At 43.3% G+C, this 9871-nt stretch overlaps 1 protein-coding gene across 1 annotated transcript; it reads right to left on the bottom strand.

Annotated features, from left to right (window-relative positions):
- Positions 1-3067: 3067 nt before the first annotated feature.
- On the bottom strand, positions 3068-9050 carry chrnd (cholinergic receptor, nicotinic, delta (muscle)). The gene is made up of 12 exons (XM_014159423.3): positions 8895-9050; positions 8051-8196; positions 5958-6002; positions 5722-5831; positions 5455-5610; positions 5247-5356; positions 4969-5169; positions 4750-4861; positions 4485-4599; positions 4122-4332; positions 3884-4002; positions 3068-3619 (listed from the first exon to the last, which is right to left on the bottom strand). Exons 1-12 carry the CDS (start codon positions 8950-8952, stop codon positions 3437-3439), a joined length of 1566 nt encoding a protein of 521 aa, XP_014014898.1. The 5' UTR covers positions 8953-9050; the 3' UTR covers positions 3068-3436.
- Positions 9051-9871: the final 821 nt, after the last annotated feature.

Here is a 9871-nt window from a genome sequence, read left to right on the forward strand (position 1 = left end):
AGTCATGACCGCAGTCAAATTCCACGTGACCGTTTAGTCAAGGTGTTTAGGCTTCTCCAAGCTCTGATGCTACTGGTCATTAGTAGCCTACCAAACTTGCTAACTGCCTGGTACTCAGCACTCTGTTGTCTCTCTAATCACTCTGACATCAATGCAAACATTTTTGAAAATCAAATCAAACACTTCATGAGAGCCCATGAGCTCATGTTGCGCAACCTTTCTATAAGCTATGCAACTGTGTGAGGATCCCATCAGCTTCCTATATATAGATATTATTTTTTTAAACTGTTGATGCAATATGAAAAAAATGGGTGGAGGAGATTAATCATAAACCCAAATTGAGAACCTTTTGTTTAAGGGTGAATTTGTGTCTGAGATATGTATTATGTATAACCTACCTAAAAGCAAGAGCTCGCTATGTGCACAGGTAAGATCAGGGATATTGCCCCTGCATATTAAAACAGGTAAGATCAGGGATATTGCCCCTGCATATTAAAACAGGTAAGATCAGGGATATTGCCCCTGCATATTAAAACAGGTAAGATCAGGGATATTGCCCCTGCATATTAAAACAGGTAAGATCAGGGATATTGCCCCTGCATATTAAAACAGGTAAGATCAGGGATATTGTCTCTGCATATTGAAACATGTCGGTATTGTGGTGAAATGGAAGAGGAAAGACAATGTAACTATTGTGACCTCGAAGAAATAGAGAATGAAACTCATTTTATCCTCCATTGCCCTTTGTACCACGATATATGCTTGATCTTATTCCAGAAAGCACACCAGATATACCCTTGCATTATGTGGCTGCGTGAAGAGGAGAAATTGAAATGTTTTTGTCCGTTGTATATTTAACTTTACAGAATATTTAGACAAAGCCTGGAATAAAAGAAAAAGGCCTATCTATAATTAAATGATAAAAATATTTAGCTTCTATGTGGTAAATGGCACGTGTGTATATAGATTGTGTATAGGCTTGTCTCCCACATGAATCTTCTCTTTGTGCCTGACTGCGTTCAAATGCCTTCTGTTTCATTTTCTGTATTTTTTATGTATGTATGTATGTATGTATGTATGTATGTATGTATGTATGTATGTATGTATGTATGTATGTATGTATGTATGTATGTACAATATATTTTTTACTGCTCTAGGGACATAATTATTGTTTGGATAACCTTATTTACTATTATGTATTGATTTCTATCTTACATTTTTTCACTCTTTATGCGATGCACACTGATTATCACTGAATTATCTCAGTGAATTATTGTAATGTTTGTTTGTGTCAATTAATCCAATAAGGGATGGGTTGCCAACTGATGATTTGACACGAAAATAAAATGTAATCCATTCATGTCATTCATTCCTGTCATTCATTCATTCAGTATTCAGACCCTTTGCTATGAGACTCGAAATTGAGCTCAGGTGCATGCTGTTTCCATTGATCATCCTTGAGATGTTTCTACAACTTGATTGGAGTCCACTTGAGGTAAATTCAATTGATTGGACATGACTTGGAAAGACACACACCTGTCTATATAAGGTCCCAGAGTTGACAGTGCATGTCAGAGCAAAAACCAAGACATGAGATTGAAGGGATTGTCTGTAGAGCTCCGAGACAGGATTGTGTCAAGGCACCGATCTGGGGAAGGGTATTAAAAAATGTCTGCAGCATTGAAGGTCCCCAACAACACAGTGGCCTCCGTCATTATTAAATGGTAGAAGTTTGGAACCACCAAGAGCGGGCCACCCGGCCAAACTGAGCAATTGGGGGAGAAGGGCCTTGGTCAAGGAGGTGACCAAGAACCCAATGGTCACTCTGATAGAGCTCCAGAATACCTCTGTGGAGATGGGAGAACCTTCCAGAAGAACAGCCACCTCTGCAACACTCCACCAATCAGGCCTTTATGGTAGTGGCCAGACGGAAGCCACTCCTCAGTAAAAGGCACATGACAGCCGCTTGGAGTTTGCCAAAAGGCACCTAAAGGACTCACAGACCATGAGAAACAAGATTCTCTGGTCTGATGAAACCAAGATTGAACTCTTTGGCCTGAATGCCAAGCGTCACATCTGTAGGAAACCTGGCACCCCCCCTATGGTGTGTGAAGCATACCACTGTTGTTTTCAGGGGCAGGGTCTGGGGGACTAGTCAGGATCGAGGCAAAGATGAACGCAGCAAAGTACAGAGAGATCCTTGATGAAAACCTGCTCCAGAGCTCTCAGGATCTCAGACTGGGGCAAAGGTTCACCTTCAAACAGGACCATGACCCTAAGCACACAGCCATGACAACGCAGGAGTGGCTTTGGGACAAGTCTCTAAATGTCTTTGAGTGGCTTATCCAGAGCCCGGACTTCAACCTCTGGAGAGACCGTAAAATAGCTGTCCAGCAACGCACCCCATCCAACCTGACAGAGCTTGAGCGGATCTGCAGAGAAGAATGGGAGAAACTCTCCAAATACAGGTGTGACAAGCATGTACCGTCATACCCAAGAGGATTCGAGGCTGTAATCGCTGCCAAAGGTGCTTCAACAAAGTACTGAGTAAAAGGTCTGAATACTTATGTAAATGTGATATTTCATAATTTTTTTTCCTGTTTTTGCTTTGTCATTATAGGGTATTGTCTGTGTAGATTGATGAGGGAAAAAACTATTTAAGCAATTTTAGAATAAGGCTGTATTGTAACAAAATGTGGAAAAAGTCAAGGGGTCAGAATACTTTCCGAATGCACTGTATTTCTTTCAGGATCTTGAGAGAATAAATGCACGGTTAGGGAACGTCTGTGAAGGTGGCAGTGCTATCTTTATCAGCATCATAAAAGCTGATAGCATTTCAATCACAAAATATGCATCCAAGCCGAACTGAAATCTTATCAAAAACATGTTGGGTCTTTTTAATAGCTTTTAATTTTCTAAAAACCGGTCAAACTGATGTCATTTGGAAATTTTCGCAAAAAATCTTTCCAGTTTTATTTTTGTTATAGAATTTTCTCCCCTGGCCCTAAATGTCTTTGCTGCGAAAGAAGCAGAGATGAAAGACAAAACAAACTTTACCGATGCCAAGTAGATTGAAGCATTCATTCTATGGATTTATTACATTTTGGTAAAGGGTTTACTTAGTCTTCTAGGTCAACTAGTAATGACAGTAGAGAAGCTGCATATAGGCCTATCTAATTACAAACAAGTTGACTAACAAATAACCTACCAAAATGTTGGAAATGATAAGCAGAAACAGGCCTATATAAAAAGGCCTGTCCAAAAATAGTTCCGCCACATGACTGTAGGCCCACAGTGCATTTTCTATATTTGCGGGTTGGGTCGGGGGCAGGCCTCAGATTTTATATTTGGGCGGTTGCGGATGTGTTAGTGAAGGTAAACAAACAGCAGAACCGCACTTCATATGTGTGCGAGCGTGTGTAAGCGTTAGTGTGTATCAGACGTAGCGTTTGTTCTCCTCCAGGTAGTTGTAGGGGTCTCCCTCGAAGGGCAGGGGCGGAGGGTGGTTGTAGATACCCATGAGGAAGATGACGATGGTGCCTGCTGTCATGACTGGGGTGACCAGGAACAGACACAGACGGTCCACCGTACGAGCTATACCACTCCAGTTATCCTTCTCCTACAGGGGGGAGCAGGGGGAAGGCGAGAGGGGGGGTCAGCAAGCAGTGCATTCATGTAGGTCATGATCACCATTGTTGAGCCGTAATGACACACTAACACACTAGTGACTGAAGCCTTTGTTACAGACCCAAGTCCCACTGGGGAGTTTAACATGAATAGGATAATATATTGTATTATAGCTCATGTTCTGTGCCTCCCTCCTCCTTTTCCCCTGCCCCTCCCCCACCCCCTCTTTCTCTCCATCTCCCCCCTCCTGTCTTACCTCGTTGTAGTCATTCTTGTCATGCATGTGTTTGACGATGTAGTTGGCTCCATCCACACCAGGCTTCATCTCAGAGTACAGCTGCTCTGTCACCTCTCCATCTGACTGGGGCTTCACAGCTATACGCACACAAAGTAAGGAATCATATACCTTCCCGTACATAACATTTACTATAGAAGATTGTGCATTTTCATGTGTCTGTTCTCTGTGCCTATATATGTGTGTCTGCTCTGTGTACCTGCTGCAGGTGTAGCCCGTGTGGCCAGCCCATGTCTCTCAGACTGTTTCTCAAACATCAGCTCGCTGCGTGACTTCACACTGTAGTACTCCTCCGCCTTAGCAATGTAACCAACGGAGCTAGATCGCCTTGGCAACGCCCCCTCCCAGCTAGACTCTGACTCTGCAGGGCGGGACATCCGCAGCAGGCGGGGCAACCTCTCCAGGAAGAACTAGTGGACACAGACACACACAGAGACACGAACACAGAGACACACACACACACAGACACACAAAACCATGTCACATTTTAGTTTAAATTGCAGTTGCAGGCATTCATGGAGTAACGATTAGGCCTGCTCTACTCCTTGTGTAGTCTGTGTACCTCTCTAGTCCACTCTGTCATGATGTGTGTACTGGGGCTCCTGAAGTGCAGGTTGAGGACCACCACACAGTGCAACACCACCACCGTAACCAGAACCATGATGAACATCAGATACCTACACGCATGCACACACAGACAAATGACACAGACACAAACATCATGGGGATTCTTATCAAAATCAAACAACTGGTACCTGACAGTTTGCAACACAAACAGTGTGTCTATGAAACACAAACACATACAAAAGGGTGGGTGTGTGTCCTACTTGACAATAAGTGGTATAGCCATGGAGGTCTCCGGCAGTCTCTGTGAGATCAGCAGCAGGAACACAGACTGAGCCAGCAGCACCGAGATGGACAGAGTCATCTTCTCCCCACCTAGACACACACACACAGTAATCACTGTGGACGTAATGTGGTAGTTAGGTAGTAAGGTCAGGGTTCATGGTAGAGGTAAGTGATAAGAGGTTAAGGGGTATACTTACTGTCAGCTGGTAAGTAGTAGACCAGTGTAGCCATGAAGGAGATGAGGACAGAGGGGATTATGATGTTGACGATATAGAACAGAGGTTTGCGTTTGATGATGAGATAGAAGGTGATGTCCTGGTGCTTGTTGCTCTCTATAGGGATATTCTTATAGGTGTTCCTACGGGCCGGTTTATGGATGATCTCCCACTCTCCATTCTCTATAAGGGGAGGGAGGGATGAGAGGGAGCGAGTAGTGAAAGAGAGAGAGAGAGAGAGAGAGAGAGAGAGAGAGTACCTGTGAACCCTGCAGGGTCTATGATGATCCACTCCACCTTGTAGGACTTGTCATTTTCTGGCTCCTCTTTCAGCTGCATGGTGATCTCCTTAGCATTGTAGGTCAGGGAGCTGCATCATGGGAAACAGAGTTTATGTGTGGGTGTGCATGCCTGCATTTGTGTGTGTGTGTGTGTGGGGGGGGGGGAGGGGATCAGACCCTTCCTTACGTGAACTTGAGAGTGCAGTTCTGCCAGTCGAAGGGGAAGTAGTTGACGTTGATGGCACAGGAGGATCTGAAGATGGCTGGCGGCAGCCAGTACACATAGCCATCCGGATAGATCAACACGTTACAGTAGTACGCCACCTGGAACTGGGCATCGTTACTGACACACACCCAGAGAAATATATTAGAGTAGGAAACCGTCTGGAACTGGGTATTGTAAGACAGGGGAGAAAAGGATAACAGACCCATAGAAGATGAGGGTGTGTGTTACTTGTTCTCTAGGACGATCTCCGGCAGCCACACCATGCTGGGTGGGAGGCGCAGGACATCAATATCATCAAACTCAGTGGTGTTCCAAGACAGCCTGGTGTCATACCAGCCCTGGACACACACAGTGAATAATGTGAGTGTGTATGTGAATAGGAAACTGTTATAGATGTATTATATTTATAAAGATACACAGTGATAAGACCAACTGGATGATATAAAGCAGAAGAATATACTTACATGTTCCATCCACACATTGGTCAGCAGAGTCTCAGTTACCTCTTTCTACGGAGAGAGAGAGAGAGAGAGAGAGAGAGAGAGAGAGAGAGAGAGAGAGAGAGAGAGAGAGAGAGAGAGAGAGAGAGAGAGAGAGAGAGAGAGAGAGAGAGAGAGAGAGAGAGAGAGAGAGAGTGCGAGAGAGAGACCAGGCAGTGTCTGTTTTTCTACATTCTCCAGGTTGTTCAGGCTGACTGCATCATGGTCCTCTTTGTGACACACAGTACCAGTCAAAAGTTTGGACACACACACAGGATTTTTCTTTCTTTTTTACCATTTTCTACATTGTAGAATAATAGTGAAGACATCAAAACTATGAAATAACACATATGGAATCATGTAGTAACCAAGAAAGTGTTAAACAAATCAAAATATATTTTATATTTGAGATTCCTCAAAGTAGCCACCCTTTGCCTTGATGACAGCTTTGGCATTCTCTCAACCAGCTTCATGAGGTAGTCACCTGGAATGCATTTCAAATAACAGATGTGCCTTGCTAAAAGTTAATTTGTGGAATTTATTTCCTTCTCAATGCATTCGAGCCAATCAATTGTGTTGTGACAAGGTAGGGGTAGTTTTCAGAAGATAGCCCTAATAGGTAATAGACCAAGTACATATTATGGCAAGAACATCTTATATAGGCAAAGAGAAACGACAGTCCATCATTACTTTAAGACATGACGGCCAGTCAATACGGAGCATTTCAAGAACTTTGAAGGTTTCTTCAAGTGCAGTTGCAAAAACCATCAAGCTCTATGATGAAACTGGCTCTCATGAAGACCGCCACAGGAAAGGAAGACCCAGAGTTATCTCTGCTGCAGAGGATAAGTTCATTAGAGTTACCAGCCTCAGAAATTGCAGCCGAAATAAAAGTAACAGACATCTCAACATCAACTGTTCAGAGGAGACTGTGTGAATCAGGCCTTCATGGTAAAATGTCTGCAAAGAAACCACTGCTAAAGGACACCAAAAAGAAGAAGAGACTTGCTTGGGCCAAGAAACCCGAGCAATGGACATTAGACCGGTGGAAATCTCTCCTTTGGTCTGATGAGTCCAAATTTGAGATTTCTGGTTCCAACTGCCGTGTCTTTGTGAGACGCAGAGTAGGTGAACGGATGATCTCCGCACATGTGGTTCCCACCGTGAAGCATGGAGGAGGTGGTGTGATGATGTGGGGGTGCTTTGCTGGTGACACAGACACAGTACGGAGAAAAAAAATGTATGAAATGTATGCATTCACTACTGTAAGTCTCTCTGGATAAGAGCGTCTGCTAAATGACTAAAATGTAAATGTAAATGTACTATCTGTGGTTTATTTAGAATTCAAGGCATTCTTAACTAGCATGGCTACTACAGCATTCTGCAGCGATACGCCATCCCATCTGGGTTGCGCTTAGTGGGACTATCATTTATTTTTCAACAGGACAATGACCCAACACACCTCCAGGCCGTGTAAGGGCTATTTGACCAAGAAGGAGAGTGATGGAGTGCTGCATCAGATGACCTGGCCTCCGCAATCCCCCAAGCTCAACCCAATTGAGATGGTTTGGGATGAGTTGGACCGCAGAGCGAAGGAAAAGCAACCAACAAGTGCTCGGTATAAGTGGGAACTTCTTCAAGACTGTTGGAAAAGCATTCCGGGTGTAGCTGGTTGAGAGAATGACAAGAGTGTGCAAAGCTGTCATCAAGTCAAAGGGTGGCTACTTTGAAGAATCTAAAATAGAAAATATATTTTGATTTGTTTAACACTTTTTTGGTTACTACATGATTCTATATGAGTTATTTCATAGTTGTGATGTCTTCACTATTATTCTACAATGTAGAAAATTGTAAAAATAAAGAAAAAACCCTTGAATGAGTAGGTATGTCCAAACTTTTGACTGGTACTGTACATCCTTGAGGATCAGACTGGGCTATTAATAACACACACACACACACACACACACACACACACACACACACACACACACACACACACACACACACACACACACACACACACACACACACACACACACACACACACACACACACACACACACACAGAGTGGTCATACCAGAGAGATGAGGTTGGAGAGTGTGAGGGCGATGTACACAACGACAGCTTCGCCCTGTTTTTCTACGGGCCGGAGGTCCTTGTTGTAAGCCTTCTCCTTGAACAGGTGTTGAATCAACCGCTCTTCCTCATTTCTGGCCAAACACTCTGACACACACACACAGGAGTCAATGCACAGATACATTCATTATAGGCTTCGAACAGCAATATTCATTTGATTGAATAATAGGGTACTTGTATTAAATAGCCCACATAGTAGCCTCAATCCAATGACGAGTAGCCCTTTCCTGCAGTCAAATGACCTAGTGGCCTCATGGGTCGAATGTTATTCATACTTTTCATAATTAATAAACATAAATAAATCAAATAAATAATGAAAATCCAGTGTTTCTATGTCAGTTTTATTATATTTCAGTCTTATGTGACATACAGTATATAAAGTGTAATATTGGGATGCAAACTCAAAATGTATATCTGACAAGGTACAGGTGTCTTCTTTTTTTTAAGCCCATAACCATGTGTTTGAGGTGTATACTTTTGTTTCATGGTAGATTTGTTTAATACTACCAAGAAACACTGTGACTGATTTAGCCCACTGCAGTAAAAGGTTTTAAGAAGTCTTGGGCATTGAACCAGTGTGTGTAGTAAATCACTGGCCTAATACTGGTCATAACTCACTTTTAGGCTACAATTAGGCATCGGCTACAGAAAATATAGTCTACTTTCAATAGAACATGTTGGAGGATAAACGTTATTTTGGGAATAAATAGTCCTAATTGAACAAAAACAATATATCCAAAATGCTCACAAGAAAAAAATAAAACGTTACACTTCAACGGACTTACCGGTTACAAGGACCGCGAATAGAACCAGAGCTCCCGGTCCCAATAAACGGCGGTTCATGGCTGTTCGGCACCGGACAGACTCTGGAACCTAGAAAAAGTTATCCATTCTCTCCTTGTGCTCGTGACGTGACCCCCGGAGCCGTGAGTGGCGGGAACAGGTGGAGACACAGGCCGGGATTGGCACGCAATCCCCCACTTCCGCCACAGAGATACAGGATAGGGGGTAGGGTGTGTGAGAGACAGAAAGTATGTAAGGGGACACAGGACACGTATGAGCTTTGCTTCACTAATGTGTGGCCTTCCAGGCAATGCATTTACAGAAATGGTTCCTGCATTACAGATACATTCATTGAGGACTGCAGAATATAAAGAGCAATTACAGGCCTACTGAGTCCCTATACAGTACTGTAGGTTTTGGATGGGTAAGTTGGATGTGTATAAAACTCCCTCATTTTAATGTACCTCCCTGTGAGCTTTGTCTACTACAGACTCTGCTAAGAGGTCTCGAACTTGGATAACGGGTCAGGTTCTGGTTGCTGGTTCAAACCCCGCTCCAGTTGTTCCCACTACAGGAGGACTGTAGGAGTTTCAATCAAATGATGAATACACTGATCATCTGACCAGTCAATATTAATACAGTGGACAGTAAAACAGCGGCAGCCCACTGGGCACACACTGGTTGAATCAATGTTATTTCCACGTAATTCCAATGAAATTACATTGAACCAAAGTGGAATAGACATATAATTTATGTCCGTGCCCAGTGGGAGGACTTGACATTAACTTCTTTAGACGCTTGTCCCTCTGACATGCAGGACAGATTTTTTACTTGGCCGAAAGCTGAAGTCACTTGTCCCAACAAGAAAAAAAGGTATGTAACACCATTGGCTAAAAGGGTGACTGAAAATGAGTGAAGTACATAGGAGGGATCTGAAAAATAATCTGTGCTTGCCCATAGAAGATGTTATCGCCCCCTA

This window comes from Salmo salar, chromosome 19 (genome assembly GCF_965601325.2).
Source record: "Salmo salar chromosome 19, fSalSal1, whole genome shotgun sequence".
NCBI lineage: Eukaryota > Metazoa > Chordata > Actinopteri > Salmoniformes > Salmonidae > Salmo > Salmo salar.

What these genes read in the sequence shown, in the direction of transcription:
- chrnd (XM_014159423.3), bottom strand. Translation starts at nt 8,952, where the DNA reads ATGAACCGCCGTTTATTGGGACCGGGAGCTCTGGTTCTATTCGCGGTC. An exon ending in TCTCCAACCTCATCTCTCTG is followed by an intron (nt 6,003 to 8,050) that starts GTATGACCACTC and finishes CTCTCTCCGTAG; the next exon opens with AAAGAGGTAACTGAGACTCT. An exon ending in CCAATGTGTGGATGGAACAT is followed by an intron (nt 5,832 to 5,957) that starts GTAAGTATATTC and finishes GTGTGTGTCCAG; the next exon opens with GGCTGGTATGACACCAGGCT.